The sequence below is a fragment of the Bidens hawaiensis genome, unplaced genomic scaffold (genome assembly GCF_021521415.1).
Source record: "Bidens hawaiensis isolate Kalapana, Puna unplaced genomic scaffold, B.hawaiensis_p1.1 tig00002338_1, whole genome shotgun sequence".
NCBI lineage: Eukaryota > Viridiplantae > Streptophyta > Magnoliopsida > Asterales > Asteraceae > Bidens > Bidens hawaiensis.
Window position 1 is genome coordinate 2,721,423 of NW_027491126.1, and position 21,156 is coordinate 2,742,578.

The following is a 21,156-nucleotide window of genomic DNA, read 5'->3' on the forward strand; positions in this document are numbered from 1 at the left end:
CATAGTATATCACAAGTTCACAACTGTAACAAGCATTAGTTAAAAGGATCGTTTATGTAAATACAAAACTTACAATTTACACCCAAAGGCGCTTTAAGTGATATTCCTATAGCGTTGGGCTTATTTTCTCAGGTATGGTCTGTATGAACCAACCCGAACTGAACAAAACTTCCTAAATCATAACTGAGAACCGAACCGATTTAGCTTAATTGGGTTGGTTCGGTTAAGACCAGATCCTCCTGCTCATTCTAGCTACTATACTCAAGTTGCTTAATTTAGAGTTATTTACCATCAATGCTATATTTTATTTCTACACTAAAAACAGTTTTGATATTCGATCAGGGTCCACCCCCAGTTGTCACCATATATTGAGTCATCTATGTTTTTTTGCATAAAGCTATAAAAGAAAAAAAATAAGAATAAACACTATAAAAAAAAGCACCACCGGTTTTGATAACAACTAATGCTATAAGAATATAAAACTATAAAAGTACAGTCACCGTGTCACAGAATATTTTATAAAATATGTTATCTGAAAAATGCATTATTAGTGGAAGTAATCTGATAAACATAAGGTCACTTATTATATATTAATTACACCACACCAATCAAAAGATCTTAGTTTTATACCATGAAGCCACCAATACTCTCTTATGTTGTCTTCCTTGCCGTTGTCCTCTTCACAATCAACACACAATTAATCACCGGCGCTGAAGGTCCTGTATATGATGTTCGAGGCAAAAGGGTGCTGAATGATTCTCCCTACTACATTGGTCCAGTGATCTGGGCTAAGGGTCGCGGGATCAAGTTAACCGACACGATAAACAATAAAAAAGTTTGTCCATCATATGTAGTCCAGGACCCCGCTGAGGTAAACAAAGGTGGCACGTTCCTCTTTACTATGCTCACCTTTGAAATAGAAAAACCTCGAAAACATCTGCTAACAGAACGCGCTCTTGGTATAGGCTCGGGATTACCCAAGGCTCCATGTTACGTGTCAACATTTTGGCAGATTGCAGATCTTGAAGCGAAGGCGCCTTCAAACTCGATTATGATTGGTGGGAAATTTGAAGATGACTATTCATGCTTCCAAGTTGTGGATTATCCTAAGCCAACAAGTCCAGAGGTGCATAGCTACATGCTTCTGTAGGAACCGAATTCGTGAATTGAGTAAATAAACAGAAAATTAACAAATAGTTTTATTACTTATACAATACAATACAAGAATCTGAAATACAATACAGAATCAAAGAAATAAACCAAATACAATACAAAAAAAAATATAAACGGTTTGGCTGAGGATCGTGTTGAACACGGGGCCCTTAAAACAATATTTCGAGTCTCCCAAGAGAACTTGTTGTTTCCCAGGGTACAACAGCCGGAGCAGTTGTACTGTCGGAGTTAACCGTAAACCTGAAAAATGTTCGAATAAAAGAAACCAGAAATGTAGAAGAAGAAGAAGTTGGAAAAACCTTGCAACAATGCTTGTGTTGTGTGTAAGGTTTGGTGTGTGTTGCAACTTAGTTTACCTCTCTATTTATAGAGGAAAAACAAGGCACAAGTTTTTCATCCCACCAATGTGGGATACACCACTATAGTATTTTCTTTCAAATACACACAATCACACATCGATATCTCATTCATCAATATCTATTAGTGTGCATTTGTTGTGCCATAACAACCTACTAATGCACACATAACAAATTTTCCAACAGCTTCAACATTGTCCCTCTCATTGTGTTACAGGAGGCCCTCCCGAGCCTTGCTATAACATAAGCATTTACGAAAATAAAGGGGTTCAATATCTTTCTCCCGGTGGTACTCCATTTGAGTTTGTGTTTCAGAAGCCTAAGTAACTCGTGTTTGTATGGAGATGCATATATAACCAGGAACGTTAAATAAAGAATATGTATGAATCGCGTTCCAATATGATGGATTTTGTTTAATGATTTTCGTTCCGATAAGAAGAGATTATCCTTTAATTGTATGTTCTATTATGTTTTCATGGTCCACCAAAAAAGTAATTTGTTGTAAAATTTATGAAAAATGATTTTCGTAATGGGAAAATGATTTTTTTCCCAACTTTGGACATAAATATTAATATGCAACTGCGGTTAATACAAGTTACTAACTGGTTTGTTTAAGTTTTATGTTGTGAGCTTCTTAATGAACCAATCGTGTCCAAAACATAGCTAATATATTAAGATGAATGGGATATCAAATTATCAATATTGAAGTTGTATGTTAATGTTGAAAGTTGTGAAAATTTGAACCAATTAAGTATGAGAATGAAGTGGGAGCGTGCCCCACATAGGCCAGGCTGTAAGATAAAATCTTGAGTGGTTTATAAGAGGTATTGAATGCTTTATTCCTTTGCGTTTCTATTTTAACTATATTTAGTATTTATTCCTTTCGATTTGTATTGTGTTTTCTTATATAATTGTTAACTACATCCCTACTTAATTTTTGTCAAGTGGTGCAAAATGCAAATGGTGGACGGTGGACCAGAGGGAAATGGTCCAATGAGGGCGCACAAGTTATCTTGACCAAACAAGACAATGCAAGCAAAAGTTTCTAGATTCATGGAGATATAGAACAGCATATAAGTTATCATGCTTGCATATCCATCATTTGAGTCTCCAACAATTATTCCAATAATTACATATCCGATTTGCCCTATGGACGAATATGCAAGCATACGTTTCATGCTTGTTTGAGTAATAGCAATGAGATTCCCCAATATCATGCTAAGAATAGCTAGGATTTCAAGTAACAAGAAGTGTCAGCAATCTGTATAGTGCTCTTTCTAGTACTTTGACTTGGCTACATAGCGGTTATCTTTCTCACTATGGCGCTTTCTCCTCTTTCTGTTTTATTAGAATTCCCTATACTACATCATAGTCAGGACTGCTCTGGAACAGAGCAAGTAGAAAGAAAAGGAAACTGCAGATGCACGAATGGAATATGCACCTGGAATTGGTATTGGTCTAAAGAGCCGGAAAGGAAGAAGCAACGGACTGAGCGACGAAGCGACGGGATTAAGTGCTTCTCCTAGCTTGCTCTTAAGTCAGATTGCTTCATGGAAATGTATCAAACACAAGGCCTCAATTAACTGCAATGTTTCTTAGCTTGTTCGATTATCGTAACCGAAGATATTGTTATGTATTGTGGCCAGGGTCGGCTTCGAAAAAACGGAATTTTTTTTTGACAAAAGGCGAAATTTTTTTTGGGCCTAAAGTAAAAGAAACATTTTTTTTGTTTAAACAATTTAATTTTAAGTGAGCTTACTTACTACTTAGTTATGATTTGAGTTGTGTAAAAAACTTGTGTATAAAAATAAACATAAAAATGTCTCAACTAAGACTAGAACCCACAACCTCTTAGTTAAATGTCATACATCTTTGCCACTAAACCAAACTAGTGGTTATGAAATTATGTTGAAACATTGATTATACATAATTTTTAAATACATAAAAAAATTCTAATTTTTTTCGGGCCTAGCGGGGTGTCAGGCCTGTGGTCGTCGACTACCCGGCCACACCCCTAGGCCGGCCTTGATAGTGGCCGGCTTGAAGTCTTTTACATTTATATATAAAAAAATGATTCGGTTTTTCTACATATATATCTGATTTGTCATCAAAAGACCGTTGAAACGTCATATAAAAAATGTAATATAATATAATAAGCAAAATGCCTTAATTCAAGCGTTTAACATCCATGCATATGATATAAGTATATTGAGAGAATTCACATCCCATTTCATATATTTTTCCTATAATTTAGCTAAAAAACACAATTTCATAAATTTATCTATCATTTTTTAAAATTCTTTCACATTCTATTCCCTATTCATATCTATAAATTAATTCTTTATTATTATTTTCTTTTTTGTTTTATTATATAGTAAATGGTGATTGAGAGATATGTGATATATTATATGGTATGTATGAAAAATGAGTCTCTATATTTAGGATTTTATTTTAGTTGTCATATAACTCATCTATATAATAGAGAATGGATTGGAGAGATGATTTTGATGGTTTTTCTTTAAAATTTACCCTAAATTATATGGGTTTCACAACTTAAAGAATGGGTTAAGAATGCTCTGATAAAATGGAATTAGAGAAAATGTGGATGTTGCTTTAGGATAATATAAAGTGTTCATACTTATCTAACCAACTGTTTTCCGCATTTAGGTGTTCAAAAGAGATTTTGTGAAATCTGGAGAGGTCCCAGGGTCTCGCACGCATCATTGAGTATATTTTTTACGTTAAGTTCTTTCGCGTTCTTAAAACTCAAAATGATTATCAAAAGAAATCAACTTTATATGTGTGTGTGTGAGAGAGAGAGAGAGATTAAGTTTATGCGATAAATGATTTTAGTGTGAGAAGAGATTTCAACAAATTATAGTTTTTCTTTTCTTTTTCTTTTAATTATATTCAACGGTATAACGGTAAAGATTTAAATTATTATATTTTGTAAGCATTAAAGTTTAAAAAGTTTCACTTGTATTCTTTTATTTATGTGTATTTATAAAAATATTATCACTTTTTTATTCGTAGATAAATTCTGAGAACACCTTTTGTTCTTTTTCTTTTGTCACATTGGATTTTAATAAATGTACCTTTATGTAGTTGTTCGATAATAATTTTTACCTAGAAAATAGTTGTCATCGATTTCACCTTTCACACTAATTGTTTTTAGTGGCCCTCCATTAAAGAAAACTTAACATCGTGAAATTTTTTTGTTCAAATTTCAAACTGATTTATTATGGTTTTTTATCGGATACAAGTTGATTGATGTAAAACTTATCTCGAAAAGATGCTCCAAACGACTAGATTTTTTGTTAGTTAAAAGTTTAAACACCCAAATTAAAGCACCGTTTCGAGGTAAGGTTTACATCAATCAACATTTATCCTTCTTCCGATCAAAATCCTAAAACATTAGTTTGATATTTAGAAAAAAAACTTGATGACGTTAAGTTTTCTTTAACAAATTTCCAATGAAAACAACTACTGTGAAATGTGAGACCAGTGACAACTATTTTATAAGGTGAGATTGTTATTAGCCAACTTAAAAAAAATGAGATTATTAAAATTTAATTTATTTTTTATTTAAAATTTCTTTTGTTTTAACTCAATTAAAGAAAGCGTAAAGATTATTTATTATCTCATCATCCTACATTCGAGCAAATGTTATATTACTAATCATGTTTTATTTTTCCAAGTCATGTTTTTTATCTAATATTTTATTCAAATCATGTTTTTTGTTTTAATTATTTTGTAATCAATCTTTTATTAAAAAGTTACTAGTATAAAATATGAAAATATGAAACCAACGTAGTAGTCTAGGAGTACAAAAATATAAAAGATATTATGACAAATGATTTTTAGTTATATGAGATTTGATCCATCACCACTTGAAAATACGACACCATAATAGCACTAGGCCAAAGGCCATTTAATAATAGAGAAAAAGGTTATGACTAGTTTACCGGGTTATAGTTTTTCATCAAAACAATTAGGTTTCTTACTACAAGATCTGAAATCCTTGATAGTAACATCTTATTGACATGATGGAATATCGAAATTATAAATAAGTACGTTGTCATGAGTTTCAAATATACGTTAGAATTCCTAACAGTCCAGGGAATATTGTTTATTAAGTACTCACGATGTAATATCATTAATTTTTACTATACCAGAAAATTTATAAAATTAACAAAGATTAACATATAACAGAATTCAACATTAGCATGCTTGAAAATTGTTCCTTAAATCAATCAATTGCATTGAATTTCACATAGCCATGAATTTCACATATACCTTGGATGACTGAAGTTTGAAGTTATGTGGTCAAGGTACATATTCCTTACAACTTCGTTTGTATGGATTCTAACAAAATATGTTTACTAATTTATCCCGGCTGGCTGTAAATATCAATTATTTTTAAAATAATAAAAAATTATAAAGTTAACAAGGAGTAAATATATTAGAATAATTAAAGCATTAGCATATATGCATGAAAACTTTTCCTAAATCAATCAATTGCCATTAATTTCAGATATACGTTGGAGCTACTGATTTTTAAATTTACGCAGTCAATGTACAGATTTGTAACAACTTTATACAGATTCCTAACAAAAAAAGTGAATATGTTTATTAATTACTCGGGCTGTAATATTAATTATCGTTTTAATATACTTGAAAATTTATAAATTTACCAAAAGGTTAACATATTTATTAGAATAAAACATTACCATGCATGATAACCTTTCCTTAAAGCATTCAATTGCCATGATTTACAAATATATGTTGGAGCTACTGATGTTTGAATTTACGCGGTCAATATATGTACACTACTGATGTTTGAATTTTGATGTTTGAATTTACGCGCTTAATGGACTCTACTAATGTTTGAATATCCGCGGTCATGTTTAGATCCCTTAACAACTTTGTTTGTACGGACTCCAAACAACCAAGGGAATATTATTTATTAATTACACAATTGCAAATATAAGTTATTTTTATTATACTAGAAAATTTATTAAGTTAACAAAGATAAACATATATTAGAATAAAACATTAACATGCCTACAAAACTGTTCCTTAAAAATTTTGTTCACTAGAAATATAGTTAACAAGATCAACATATATTGTAGGCCTGTATAGCAAATGCTGAGGTAGTAAACATGAATTAATACATTATAAAATAGTTAGAACAATATCAACATATATATGAGAAAATTAGCATTTAATTGATTAAAATCGATAAAGTAGACAACATTAATGCTGTTTTAAATGCAGTCATACATAGGAAGGTTCTATTATTCTATATATATATATATATATCCATTAGTATCTCCTAGCAGTAGCACAAACCAAAAAACATCTGTATCAACATACATTATCACCTCCATACAAAAAACCATTCATTATCACCCAAATTAACAATGCCGCGAAAGAGTGAAGGTCGAAAAAAGATTGAGATCGTAAAAATCACGAATGAAAGTAGTCTAGCTGTGGCCTTCACCAAACGCCGGTCCGGCATTTTTAAGAAAGCAAGTGAGCTTTGCACCCTTTGTGGGGCGCAACTAGCCGTCATTGTGAACTCCCATACCAAAAAAAAGGTGTACTCGTTTGGGAAACCTGATGTTGAGGAGATTGTAAATCGCTTCCTAAACCCAATTCCAATCGCAAGCTCAACATCTCACTTTGTTCAGCATCTTCGCGATGCCAACATCAAAGAACTCAACACTCAGCTCACCAACGTGGAAAGTGAGGTGGAGTCTACAAAGAAAACTAACAACGAACTTAAAGAGATGAGGAAGGCGAGCCAAGAACAAAATTGGTGGGACAGACCTGTGGAGAAGATAGGATACGCAGATCTTGCGAAATTGAAGATGGCATTATTGAAACTGGTAGAGGATGCCGAAAAGAATATTGAGAGAAAAATGGCATAGGCATGTGGATCTCCCTTGGGTGGATTTGTCCATCAATTTTAATCTGCTTATTGTTTTTGTATTTTACTTTGTTCTTTAATCTGAAGTCATTTTATGTTATTAGGGTTATCAATCGTAAGCAAATCAGTGGTTTTTGTCATTTAGCATAAACTAGTAGCGTACTCGCACGGAGTTTTAAATAGATCGAAAACCAAAAAAATGAATATTGGTCCCGGTCTTGATATTTTGAGAATGGTACCTATGTTGCGAAGGATATCAACACGTATTTATATCGATATTGATCCTTTTATATATAACACAAACCGAACTACATCTGGATAATGGGTAAGCGAGCAACAAGCTGCGCCGCTATCCCCTTTTGAATCGCAAAGCCTATTCTACTAAATATAAATCCTTGGTTCATCGGGCTCTGCGAGTCACTGTGGACCACCTTCTGCACCCTCCAGGAAGCGAACCGCCTCGGGAGCTAGGGATCCAAAAGTGTCGAAGGCAAATGGAATGAACACGTGCTGATTCTCCAAACACAATGTCTCATGCTTAGCAACCTTCCTAGACTCCGCTCTCAAAACCGCCTGTCCCGGTACGAAGCCACTGTCTCTCAGCCCCACCAACGAAGCCACTATATCGATCAAAAATCATAAAGTAGAATACCAATGTCAATCCCGATAATATAGGCACTAGGTACCTATGATGTTGGATCGGTACTGGTTCGGTTCGTCATCTTGACGGTATGGTAATGTCGCTCAGTTTGGTTAAGGATACTCTAATACAATGATTTATTTCCAATATAAATACGTTTTTAATAAAATTAATATCAGAACACTGAGAAGAGAAATTAATCAAATCGGCGTATTTAGTTTTTTCTTTAATAATTATTTAATGAACATAATATACATATATAATGAAAAAGGTGTAGGTTACATGAGAAAACCTGCTATCTAATATACGTATTGATTTTTACATGTATCAATTTAGATTTTAAAATAAATTATGAAAAAGCATATTTAAATGCCTTTGAAGCTCTCTGAGTTGCAAATATTTAGTAAAACTTTTCATTCATTTTGAAAAGTGGTATTTAATGATATCTAAGGTTTGTCTTGATTTAAGGATATGTGTTTGTCTGAATATATATAGGGTCATGTTATTTTGTAAATGGTATTAGAATGAGAAGGATAAGAATTATTTGTAACAAAAAGAAACCTTAAAAAAATCAAAAAATAATACAAAAATCACAAATCAAAATTTAATAATTAAAAAAAAGTAAAATCATAAAAATATTTTCACCGTTTTTCTCGTTCTAAAAAACAATGTTTGGGAAAAAAGATAATTGTGTTTTGTGTTTATTTTCGTCATTGATTGTTTTTTTACTTACACTTTGTGTTTTCTTTTTGTCTTGATATTGTGTTATATTACTCAACATTGTGTTATATTACGTCATTTTGTTATATTGTGTCTTTTTTATTTATAATTGTGTTTTTTTATTTATTTTTGTCATTGTGTCTTTTCTCGGTATTGTGTCTTTTCATTATTTTTTTCGAAAATGAGAATGACAGGGGAAACATTTTAGTTTTTAAAATTTTTTCTTTTTTTATTCATATTTTAAATTATGAATTTCTTCTTCTTCTTATTTTTTTTTTGATTTTTTTTACAATCACAGATTATTCTCATACTTCTTATTTTTATGTTCCTTTTTTTCTAACTTGTCCCTGGTATATAAGATTTGTCTTGACTAAAAGATATGTGTTTCACATAGCTATTATAATATACTATACACCTTTTATAAGTATATGTTAGTGGACAAAAGGGTAATTTTCGCACGATTAAAACAAATTATATTGCATAAGGTACAAGTGTTATATGCTAGAGTTTGCAATTTATCTCTTTTAATTAATAAACTTATGCAATTAATGCATTATTTAATGCAAATGAGATTTTCTTAATTCACTACATTAATTATTGTCTTATTTACAATACTTTAAATAGAGACTGAGAATTACATTTAATATTTATGTTTGTTGAACTAAATATTATTTAAATTAACTATCATAGTTAAATATTGACATCATCGTCAATATTTAAATATTGGAGACTAAAAGAAGAAAACCAACTCTATTTCGACATTTTTGATAAAAGATTATCGTCCTGGAAAGCCAACTCTATTTCGATGGGTGGTCGTATAACATTGTTAAAATCAGTACTCGATGGGGTTTGGGGTTGAGTCTGCTTAGAGACTGTAACTTAGCCTTCTTAGCAAGGTGGTGGTGGAGGTTCAAGGTGGAAGAGGGTAGCCTGTGAAGAAGAGTCATTGAGGCTGTTCATTTTACTTCAAGAACTTTGCCGGCTCTCCCATATAACAAAAAACTGAGTGGAACATGGGGAACTATAGCAAAAGTCGATAACACCCTTGTGTCGCTTCATGTTTCTATCTCTAAAGAAATTAAAGGTGTTGTTGGAAATGGGGTGAAGATCCGTTTTTGGCAGGATGTTTGGCTTGATGAATATCCCCTAAAAATATTATAACCAACTCTTTTTTCTTTGGAAACCTCTAAGTGTTGTTTAGTGGCAGAAAGATACAAAGAGAGAGGCCGTGAAATTACAATGAATTGGAACCGGAAGAACACACCGGTGGAAGGGTATGTGATAAATGAGCTTATGGGTTTGTTGGGCAAATTGTATGATTTTAGATTCAAAGGTGGAGAAGATAAATGTGTATGGAGCGGTGACAGGTCCGAGAGTTTTTCTATTAATTCGATGAAAAAACTTTCGTATCAAGCAACTCTCCTTCCTCCCAAGAAAATCTTGGAGTGGAACTCTTGGGTCCCGTTAAAAGTGAACGCTTTAGCTTGGCGGGTCATTCAAGATCCGTTGCCTACTATCGATAATTTGATAAAAAGTAAAATCTGTTTCGGGCCAAATATTTGCAACTGTTGCATGGCGTCGGTTGAATCTGTGGATCACATGTTTACGTCGTGCTATGTCGTTTCAATCATTTGGCAAAGCATAAGCGCTTGGTGTAATATTCCCCCTATTTCTGCCTCCTCTATAGAGGACATTTTTTATATCAAAAATCATGTTCCGGATAACGAGTACAAGAGAAAGTTAGTTCACCCCATCATTATGATTGCGTGTTGGTGCATTTGGAAGGCGCTGAATGACTTAATCTTCTCCAATAAACCCATATATATTGGGAACATCCTCGGTGATATAAGAATTTTAAGTTTTCTATGGATTAAAAATAGGGCTAAAGGCTTGGATATTGAATGGGATAAGTGGAAATGTCCTATGTTGTAATATGTTGTTCTTGTTTGTAACCTGCTGCTAGTTGCTTGTTAGCAGGAGTTTGGGTTATGTGTGTTAATGGAAGGTTGCTGTTCAATATATATATATATATATATATATATATATATATATATATTGGCATCATCATTTTGGTGGGATGGCTTTGAGGTTTTCCTTGGTGTTTTATTTTGGGTTCCATGTTCGAGTTATGCTCTAGTGTGTGCTCCAAAATGTTAGCAGCACAACAATAAAGGGAATTACGTATATTTACATAGTTATAGAATAATAATACCCAAATATAATCGGTATTTATCAGCAATATATAGTCAATGATCAAGGAATGAATCTATATTTTAATCTGGTTTATGATGAATAAAGGTATGATTATCAAAAGAAACATGAAATAAATTAATGTAAGCAGTATAATGACTAAATGAGTAAAAATGATGACCAATCACACATTACATGTAAGGTATAGGCATGGATTCTTTATAAGTAAATTGTCATCAATTTCAATTAATTATGTGAAATGTTCTAATTCGTCTTATAATGCAAAGTTATGATGAAAGTTATGATCGATGGTCCAGACGGATAAAACAATCGAATCAAACAAATGAACACGAGATATTGGGGTGACAACCCTCGACTCTTTTCATATAATCAAACGAAGTTAACAAACAAACTTCACGAACTTATCGAACATACATGGAGATGAGACTCCTTAACTCTCTCTCGACTCTCACTTATAAAACTAATAAACTAGACCCTATTTATAAGCCTACTAAACTTGCTCTCCAAGACATACATTTCTTAAACCTACTACAATTCAAATAACTAATTTATAACTTAACAAAATAAACCTTTAACTTTACTAATAATTCAAGATTAATCCTTCATTCACTCCTTAATCTTGAATTATTCATCTTCTTACTTTTATTTCTTCTTTTCAACTGACTATAGCATACTTGCTTCACCGATTCTTCAAACTTAGCATTCGTTCCTTCTGTACTTAACTTTGAAACCATGTTGCTATTTTCTTTCTCAACTCGCTTCTTCTCATCAACTCGTTCTTGACCAATACTTTCACTCTTTTCAACTTCAAAGTTATTAAGATTACAACATACCTGAAACTTGATGTTGTACGTCTTATTCAGGTTTCTCTGAACCTTCATCAACAATCTCTCTTTCTGATCATATAGCCTCAATGTCCCATTGGCTATTTCAATCTTACATCCTTCTTCATCCAACTTTCCCAAACTAAGAAGATTGGTCTTCAACTTAGGGATATAGAAAACATCACAAAACGTTCTCTTTTCATCAGTCTTACTTACCATAGTCACATTACCTTTGCCTTTGATTTCGATCTCGGATCCATCACCAAACTTCACTTTGCCCGAAACTCTTTCATCCAAGGTAGTAAAAAACTCTTTCTTTCCTGACATATGATGACTTGCACAATTGTTTAAGTACCATGTACCTTCATTCTTTTCATCATTTTCAAACACCCCAGGGATAACCCTTTCTTCATTCAAACTTACTTTCTTTATTGAACAAACTGCCATGTACAAAGAAGGATCAACATCATATTCTTTCTTTGTCAAATTCACTTCATCATTCCCTTTGCTTTGTTCCTTACATTCATTCGAGTAGTGCCCAATATTATCACAGTTGTAGCACGTTACATACTTCCTTTTATCTTCCCATTCTTCAGGGTTCCTTTTCCGGTATTCACCCCGTTCATCATTCTTACGTTCACTATTCCATCTTGGATTCCCTCTTCCTCGTCCATTGTATCTTCCACGGCCTCTACCATGTCCTCGGTAGTTTTCAACTTTTTTTTTTCGTTTTGGGTGTTCATGAGCTGACTTTGGGATGTACTTTCATTCACATTCTTGAACTTGTTTCTTTCTTCATATGCCTTTAAACGTCCAACCACATCTTCAAACGCCATTGTTTTGATGTATGCGAGTAGCTCCATCGAAGAAACAACAGGTAAATATTTATCCGGCATAGAGTTCAAGAATTTTCTTACCAACACCTCTTCTTCAAGTACCGCTCCCAAGCTCTTGTTCTTTGATTGTACTCCACCCAACTTCGTTGCATAATCATCAATACTTTCGGTCTCCCCCATCTTCAATGCATCTAACTCGGTTCTTAGCATTTGAACACGAGCTTTTTGAGTTCTTTCTGCACCAAGATAACGAACTCTTAACGCTTCCCAAACCTCTTTCGGTTCTGAATACTTGGCCATCTGAAGCATCACATCTTCAGGTAGGGTTTGAAAAATAACACCCAATGCCATAAACTTCTTTATTTCTTCAATTCCTGCACCCTTTTCTTTATCAATCACATCATGCAAACCATTCGCACCCAAAATAATTTCACCATAACCGGCCATGACGTGTAGTTGGTCGAAGTTAACTTCGGTGCTTGTAACACAAAACCACCTATCGATTATGTCACTGTTCCCGAACTTCCCGCTTCTTTGTCACCAGAATGACTAAATAATCAAACTAGACTTTTCTTCAATCAAGAAGTGGCAAAAAGAAAATAACTTTCGATCTTACTCTTGATCGATAAACACAAAAGAAGATGCAGACTATGGGTTGACTTTGTGTGAACACAATTGTGTTAATTAATAATTCACACAATTACTCAATTGCTAAAAACTCTTGTGGCCAAAAAAAAACCTTTCTGACTTTTGGGATCTTTAATAAAGCCGGCCCACACCAGCCTTTTTTTTTAAATTCATGGTCAAACAAAAAGAATAAAGGAAACCGAACCTTCTCCGATTAAACAAACAATTCTTGCTCACCTTCTTAGAATAATCAAACTCTTTGTATAGCTCTGATACCAATTGTTGGCCCAGACGGATCAAACAATCGAATCAAACGAACTTATCAAACAAACGAATACGAGATATTGGGGTGACAACCCTCGACTCTTTTCATATAATCAAACAAACTTAACAAACAAACTTCACGAACTTATCAAACATACATGGAGATGAGACTCCTTAACTCTCTCTTGACTCTCACCTATAAAACTAATAAACTAGACCCTATTTATAAACCTACTAAACTTGCTCTTCAAGACATACATTTCTTAAACCTACTATAATTCAAATAGCTAATTTATAAAATAAACATTTAATTTTACTAACAATTCAAGATTAATCCTTCAATGATGGTATCATAAGTTTATAATATTATTATTACTTACCGAAATGATGCAACCATTTGGCAATCACTTTTGTCATTGCCAAATCAACTAGTTCACGTGCCAAAGTCAAGGTCTACCTCTTCAGTGTTAGGTTTTGCATTGCCAAATCACTTAAAAAATTTGTGTTTGTTTGTGGTCTCCAAATCAAAATCATCCCCAACCAAATTGGCGATGGGCTTTGTGTAGTCAAATCACTTGATAAAGCTAACACCTGTGGCGTTGGAATCTTGAATCAAACTCTTCGCCAACCGAATTTGTGATGGGCTTTGTGGTGTCAAATCCGTAAACATGTCACAGTACTTGCATTGGAGATTTTGAAATTAAAACTCATCGCTAAACAAATTTTCGATAATCTATATTAGGTTTCGTTGCCATTGTTTTTATAGTTAAAAACGTTTATCGGTAACATCTTATTTCACATCTAACTTTTATTAACTTGCAACAAATATTCTTTACTCCTATTTTCGTTCAATTTTGTTAGGGGCGGTGGTGTTTCATACAAAAATTGGATTATTTTGTGCGATTATTCAACAAAAATATCGTATGAAGATTTCGTTGATTTAATTTATCTTCATATTCAACTCCAAACGGAATTGTAAACCATGAGAATGAAATTATATTACACTTTTCAAGGCTTTTCCCGATCATCTAAATCTACAACGATCGAATCTTTGAAGTGTCGTATTATTTAGCAACAAAAGATTGAATAAAACGTGCCCTAACATTTTCGCTGGCATCGAGCCAATAACATGTGCACAACAATCCACCTGTATGGATCTCCTACACAGATTTTTTGTATGTGAGGCTCTCCTAAAGAAGAAACTACTCATATCAAGATACTAACAAGTCACATGAAATTTAAGTGGGTTTGTCTACAATACCAACCTTGAAGACATGCAAGATGTTGAGATTTCGAATCAGAAGCTTCTCAACAAACTACTAAAGAATTTAAGGCCATGTCGTCAAACGATGAATCTTACAATGATGGTGTAGCCAAACATGGAATTCCGAACAAAAAAATTCTCGTACATATCCAGAATCCTCCCGTGTAGTCGACAACTATTCTTAGGATCCTACGGAATTAAGAGAGTATGAAGCTTGTTAATTTTGATGACCACGACATGGATACGTGGAACAAAGAAGGTAAACCAATATGCCTTGGTATGTTCATAAGATGATTTGATGCTTCCCGTTCAACTGTAGAATCTTAAGTGTAACCGAAGCTAGTAGTTAATAAAAGATAATTGTAATAATGGAGAGCAAAGTAGCCCATAACCTTATAAGGCGCAACATTAATATTCGCGGCAGCCCCCCATGTAAATGGCTTGTCTGTGCGTCTAAATAATCACAAGTGGAAAATTGTTAGATGGGTGGATTCACACAACTGCTATGAAACGGTCATTTGAAACAACATAAGTTTGAAAGCCAAAAATATTGCAGCACGCATAATCCGCGTAATTCGTTAAGACATAGTACCAACCTAACATAAATTAAGACAAGTACAAGATCAGCTTCATTGATGCTTCTTGTAACAAGGTGTTGCAAGCTCGAAAAGTTGTTATGAAGTGGATTTAGGGCAATTGGTTGACTAGCTTTTAAGAGTTACCTAAGTGCATTTCAACATTACAAGCCACAAACCTTACAACTGTTTCGAATGTTTACATAACGTCCCCTCTAGATCTTCCCAGTTTTAAAATATGTGTTTTGGGCGTTTTGGCAGGTAGTAGAAGCATTTCAGTTTTGTCACCTACCCCACTGGCTCATCTCAAAAAGAAATTTGTTTTAGTTCAATACCATAACGAACATAACAAAAACCGACCAATTCTAAACTCAACTCCATGTACCGATAACGCTCGGATTTTACTGACACAAGAGTTTTATGTAAACCACAAAACCGAGGGAGTCCTACAGTTGGTCATTCACAACAGAAATGTTTATTAATTACCTAGTTGGCTATGTATTTCAAATATTTTAATAATACTAGAAATTTATAAAGTTAACAAAGATTAACATATAAATTGGATGTTGCTCAACTGTAGAGCACTCACTTTACTAGTGAGAGGTAGGGGGTCAAACCTCACTATCACCAATTTATATCGGAGATACGAGGGATGACCCTGGCTTGTCAGGGTTCAAGTCCTGATCTCACCCGGTTTTACAAGCTCCTCGTTGCCGTGCCGTTTGGCGGGCGTGGGGGTCGATTTTTATCCGGGGAATCCCTCAGTAGGTGGACCGCTAGGGGCTCCGTCCATCTGGACTCGTGGCCAGCTCGGGCTACCTTTAGCCAATATGGGCCGCGTACGAAGTAACCGGCGTTACTTAGTTGGATGTTCAAAAAAAAAACAAAGATTAACATCTACTAGAACAATTAAAACATTATCATTTTTGAAACCGTTCCTTAAAACAATCAATTGCCATAAATTTTTAATATACGTTAGAGCTACAGAGTCAACATCCAGATTTTCTAACAACTTTGTTTGTACGAATTCCAACAACCAAGAAAATATTGTTTATTATTTACTCGGGCTGTAAATATTAATTAGTTTTATAATACTAGAACATTTATAAAGTTAACAAAGTGAATATATTAGAACAACAAAAACATTAGCATACATGACAACCTTTTCTTAAAACAATCAGTTGCCAATAATTTCAAATATAGGTCGAAGCTACTGATTTTTGAATTTACGCGATCAATGTACAGATTCATAACAACTTTGTACGGATTCCTAACAACAAAGGGACTATTGTTTCGGGTTGTAAATGTCAATTATTTTTTTACTATACTAGAAAATTTATAAAATTAACAAAGATTAACGTATAATAGAATTCAACATTAGCATGCTTGAAAATTGTTCCTTAAAACAATCAATTGTCATGAATTTCACATATACGTTAGATGTATTGAAGTTTGAAGTTACTTCGTCAAGGTAAATATTCCTTAAAACTGCGTTTGTATGGATTCCTAACAGAATATGTTTACTAATTATTCCCAGCAGGCTGTAAGGGTCAGGCTAAATGTAACCCTTGTTGCTTGTCATACCCGCCCCCCCTAAAACAACTTTCATATTACCCCTAGAAAACATATAATTAACAAATTAGCATAAAATTAAGGATTTCGGATTATTTTCTTACAATGCTGCGTTTTTCTTTTTATGATTTCGGGTTTAGGGTTTCGAGTTTAAGGTTTCGGATATAGGGTTTAGGTTCCGGGTTTTGGGTTTCGAGTTTAGAGCTTAGGGTTTAATTCGGGTTTCGGGTTTATTTTGTAAAAGATATATCTTATATATATTAATATGTGATTGATTTTATCCCAATCATATATTCGATTGGTTTATCTCTAGAAGATATTAAGATCAACAAATAATACAAATAATATGTAATACAAATTATAAAAAGGTATTAAGAGGTTTGAATCGTATTTCTTAATTACTTGAAGAGAGGAGGTATGTTTAGTAAACTAGAGCAAGGGTGAATATGTTCAGAAGATGATTTGATGCTTCCCGTTCGACTGTAGAATCTTAAGTGTAACCGAAGCTAGTAGTTAATTAAAGATAATTGTAATAATGGAGAGCAAAGTAGCCCATAACCTTATAAGGTGCAACATTAATATTCGCGGCAGCCCCCATGTAAATGGCTTGTCTGTGCGTCTAAAAAGACCAATAATCACAAGTGGAAAATTGTTAGATGGGTGGATTCACACAACTGCTATGAAACGGTCATTTGAAACAACATAAGTTTGAAAGCCAAAGATATTGCAGCACGCATCATCCGTGTAATTCGTTAAGTACAAGATCAGCTTCTTCATTGATGCTTCTTGTAACAAGGTGTGGCAAGCTCGAAAAGTTGTTATGAAGTGGATTTAGGGCAGTTGGTTGACTAACTTTTGGAGTTACCTAAGTGCATTTCAACATTACAAGCTGCAAACCTTACAACTGTTTCGAATGTTTACATAACCCCCTCTAGATCTTCCCAGTTTTAAAATGTGTTTTGGGCGTTTTGGCAGGTATTAGAAGCATTTCAGTTTTGTCACCTACCCCACTGGCCCACCTCAAAAAGAAATTTGTTTTAGTTTAGTACCGTAACAAACATAACAGAAACCGACCAAATTCTAAACTCAACTCCATGTACTGACAACGCTCGGATTATACTGACACAGGAGTCTTATGTAAACCACAAAACCAAGGGAGTCCTATAGTTGGTCATTGACAACACAAATGTTTATTAATTACCTAGTTGGCTATGTATTTCAAATATTTTTATAATACTAGAAATTTATAAAGTTAACAAAGATTAACATATAAATGGGATGTGGCTCAACGGTATAGTGAGAGGTAAGGTTTCAAACCTCACAATCACCAATTTATATCGAAGATAAGAGGGATGACCCTGGCTTGACAGGTTTCGAGTCCTGGTCTCCCTCGGTTTTACCGGCTTCTCGTTGTCGTGCCGTTTGGCGGGCGGGGGGTCGGGTTTTATCCGGGAATCTCTCAGTAGGTGGACCACTAGGGGCTCCGTCCGTCCGGACTCGTGGCCTGCTCGGGCTACCTTTAGCCAATGAGGGTCGCGTACGGAGTACACGTCGTTACTTAGTTGGACGTTTAAAAAAACAAAGATTAACTTCAACTAGAACAATTAAAACATTATCATGCTTGAAAACCGTTCCTTAAAACAATCAATTGCCATAAATTTTTAATATACGTTAGAGCTGCAGAGTCAATATACAGATTTTCTAAAGAAAAATTCCTTAAATGGTCTATTTGAAGAAAAAAAAATTAAATGATCCATAAATAATCAATATTCCTAAAATGGACCAACAAATTTGGACTTAAGCGACAAGATTTAAAAAGATTTGAATCTCGTCTGCTCCGTCCAAATTTAAAGTGAATCTGTTTTTCCCGTCCAAATTTTAACAAATTTCGTCTTTCCGATCCAAATTTTTAGAATTTTTTTGTCTTTTTATGTTACACTTTTTTCTCTCTCCATCAACCTCTCTCTTCTTTTTTTTTCTTCATCATCATCTTCTTTTTATTCATCATCTCTAGCGATTTCTAGCTTTCGACTTGTCTGAGAAGAAAGATTTCGATAAACACGGAGTGGCTTCATCGTCAATTTCGTCATCTTCGTCATTGTTACAGAAATCAGAGTAATAATTATCGATCAACGACGAGAAATCTTGGAACTTGACCATTTTCTATTAATGGGTTTTCTTTTTATTTCCGGTGATGAAGAAGAGAAGATGATGATGTAGATGAGGAAGAAAAAAATAAAGAAGAGAGGTTGAAGCACAGAGAAAAACGTGTTAGAGAAAAAGACAAAAAAAATTCTAAAAATTTGGACTAAAAAGACGAAATTATTTAAAATTTGGACGGGAAATGCGAGATTATTTAAAATTTGAACATGAAAGACGGGATTCACTTTAAATCTGGACGGAGCAGACGAGATCAAATCTTTATAAATCCCGTCGTTCCAGTCCATGACGAATTCGAGTCATAAGATTTTCCATAAACTACTAAAGAATTTAAGGCCATCCGTCAAATGATGAATCTTACAATGATGATGTAACGAAACATGCAATTACGAACAATACAATTCTACTACTAATCCAGAATCCTCCCACGTAGTTGTCATCTATTCTTAGTATCCTATAGAATTAAGAGAGTATGAAGCTTGTTAATTTTTGATGACCACGGGATGGATATGTGGAACAAAGAATCTAAACCAATTCGTCTTCGTATTGTTGAACTAAAAACGTTTTCACAAGTGGATCACGAACTCAGATTCAGAACCTGCAGTTCCTTCTTGACTAACAGAAACGAAAAACAAGTTAACTAGGCTGTAAGTTTCTTAATCGAACACACCAAATTAACCAACGCGCGGTTCTTGTATTATTGATAAAAAGAACAAACTGAAAAACCTCAACAATATATTGATGATGGGTAAATTTATAACCATCAGTTCTAATCCTATCATATATCAAATACACAATTTGAATTAAACAGAAATAGGATTAAAATAGATAAAACTAACTTAAAATATAAGACTAACTTATCTATAATAATAAACGAATTATTATCATATTAAATCTCCTCCAAGCCACCCCATGAGATTTACCGAACCGCCCTTAATAATATCGCAACGTTTAATAGTATGTATATTAATTAAAACGAAAGATGATTTGATGCTTGCCATTCATATGTTGAATCTCAAGTTAAACCACAGCTAGTAGTTTATTGATGCTTCTTATAAGTTATAACAAGGTGCCGCGAGCTCGAAAAGGTGTTATGAAATGGATTTAGGGTAGTTGGTTGACTAACTTTTCGGAGTTCCCTAAGTACATTTCAACATTACAAGCCTCAAACCCTACAACTATTGTCGAATGGCTACATAACCCTCTAGATCTTCCCATTGTCATACCTCTAAATATGTGTTTTGGGCGTTTGGGCAAGTATTAGAAGCATTTTAGTTGTGTCAGCTAATAACATCTGTTAACAACACCCAAATTGGTGGATCCCATGGGGTAAGATGTTATTTGCAGTCACAAAAAATGCAAACAAAGGGAAAGGTGTGGAGATTATAGTTGGTAAACGCTGAACTAATTGTGATTTTGATATTGGTGCATCGTAAAACTCTTGGTTAGCTTTGTCTATATATTTTTTGATGATTACATATTTTTTTTGGTTCGTGCTCTAGTTGTTGATTATGGCTTCTAGTCAATAGTTCGGAAATAATGTTTATTAACTTTTATCAAGGAGAATTTCCATACGTACCTTTACAAATTTGTGAAATGCGTACACACAGGTACGTACGTACATACATATATATATATATATATATATATATATATATATATATATATATATATAGGTTTTATCCCATGTATTACGGGAGTTGTGTTTCTTTTTCGTGTCTAATATTTATATTTTTTGAATTTTAATTTTATTTATTGCAAGAAAGTTAATACTTTACTTAGGGTTTGATGATTAAAGTGTTTCACAAATAAATGAGATCTTATAACTCGTTTAAAAGCTATGGATTTGATGAGACCCATGACCCGCTTATTATTTTTACTACAAAATTGTTTCTTAATATAAATAATGTCTTTTTATTAAAAAAATTGGATATTATTTTTTAGTATATCCATATTTTATAGAATTTTCATATCAAATATCTGGTGAGATTAATTTTTAATA

The 21,156-nt window shown here is 33.5% G+C and overlaps 1 protein-coding gene and 1 pseudogene across 1 annotated transcript; both read left to right on the forward strand.

Annotated features, from left to right (window-relative positions):
- The first annotated feature begins 613 nt into the window (after nt 1-613).
- Nucleotides 614-1,150, forward strand: LOC143618708 (chymotrypsin inhibitor 3-like). Its single transcript, XM_077090810.1, has one exon. The coding sequence runs from the start codon at nt 632-634 to the stop codon at nt 1,148-1,150; it is 519 nt and encodes a 172-aa protein (XP_076946925.1). The 5' UTR covers nt 614-631.
- A 5,802-nt stretch (nt 1,151-6,952) lies between these two features.
- LOC143618710 (agamous-like MADS-box protein AGL62 pseudogene) lies at nt 6,953-7,462 on the forward strand (annotated as a pseudogene).
- The last annotated feature ends 13,694 nt before the right edge of the window (nt 7,463-21,156 follow it).

Bases quoted from the DNA above. Each gene is read 5' to 3' on its own strand.
- LOC143618708 (XM_077090810.1), top strand. From the start codon at position 632: ATGAAGCCACCAATACTCTCTTATGTTGTCTTCCTTGCCGTTGTCCTC.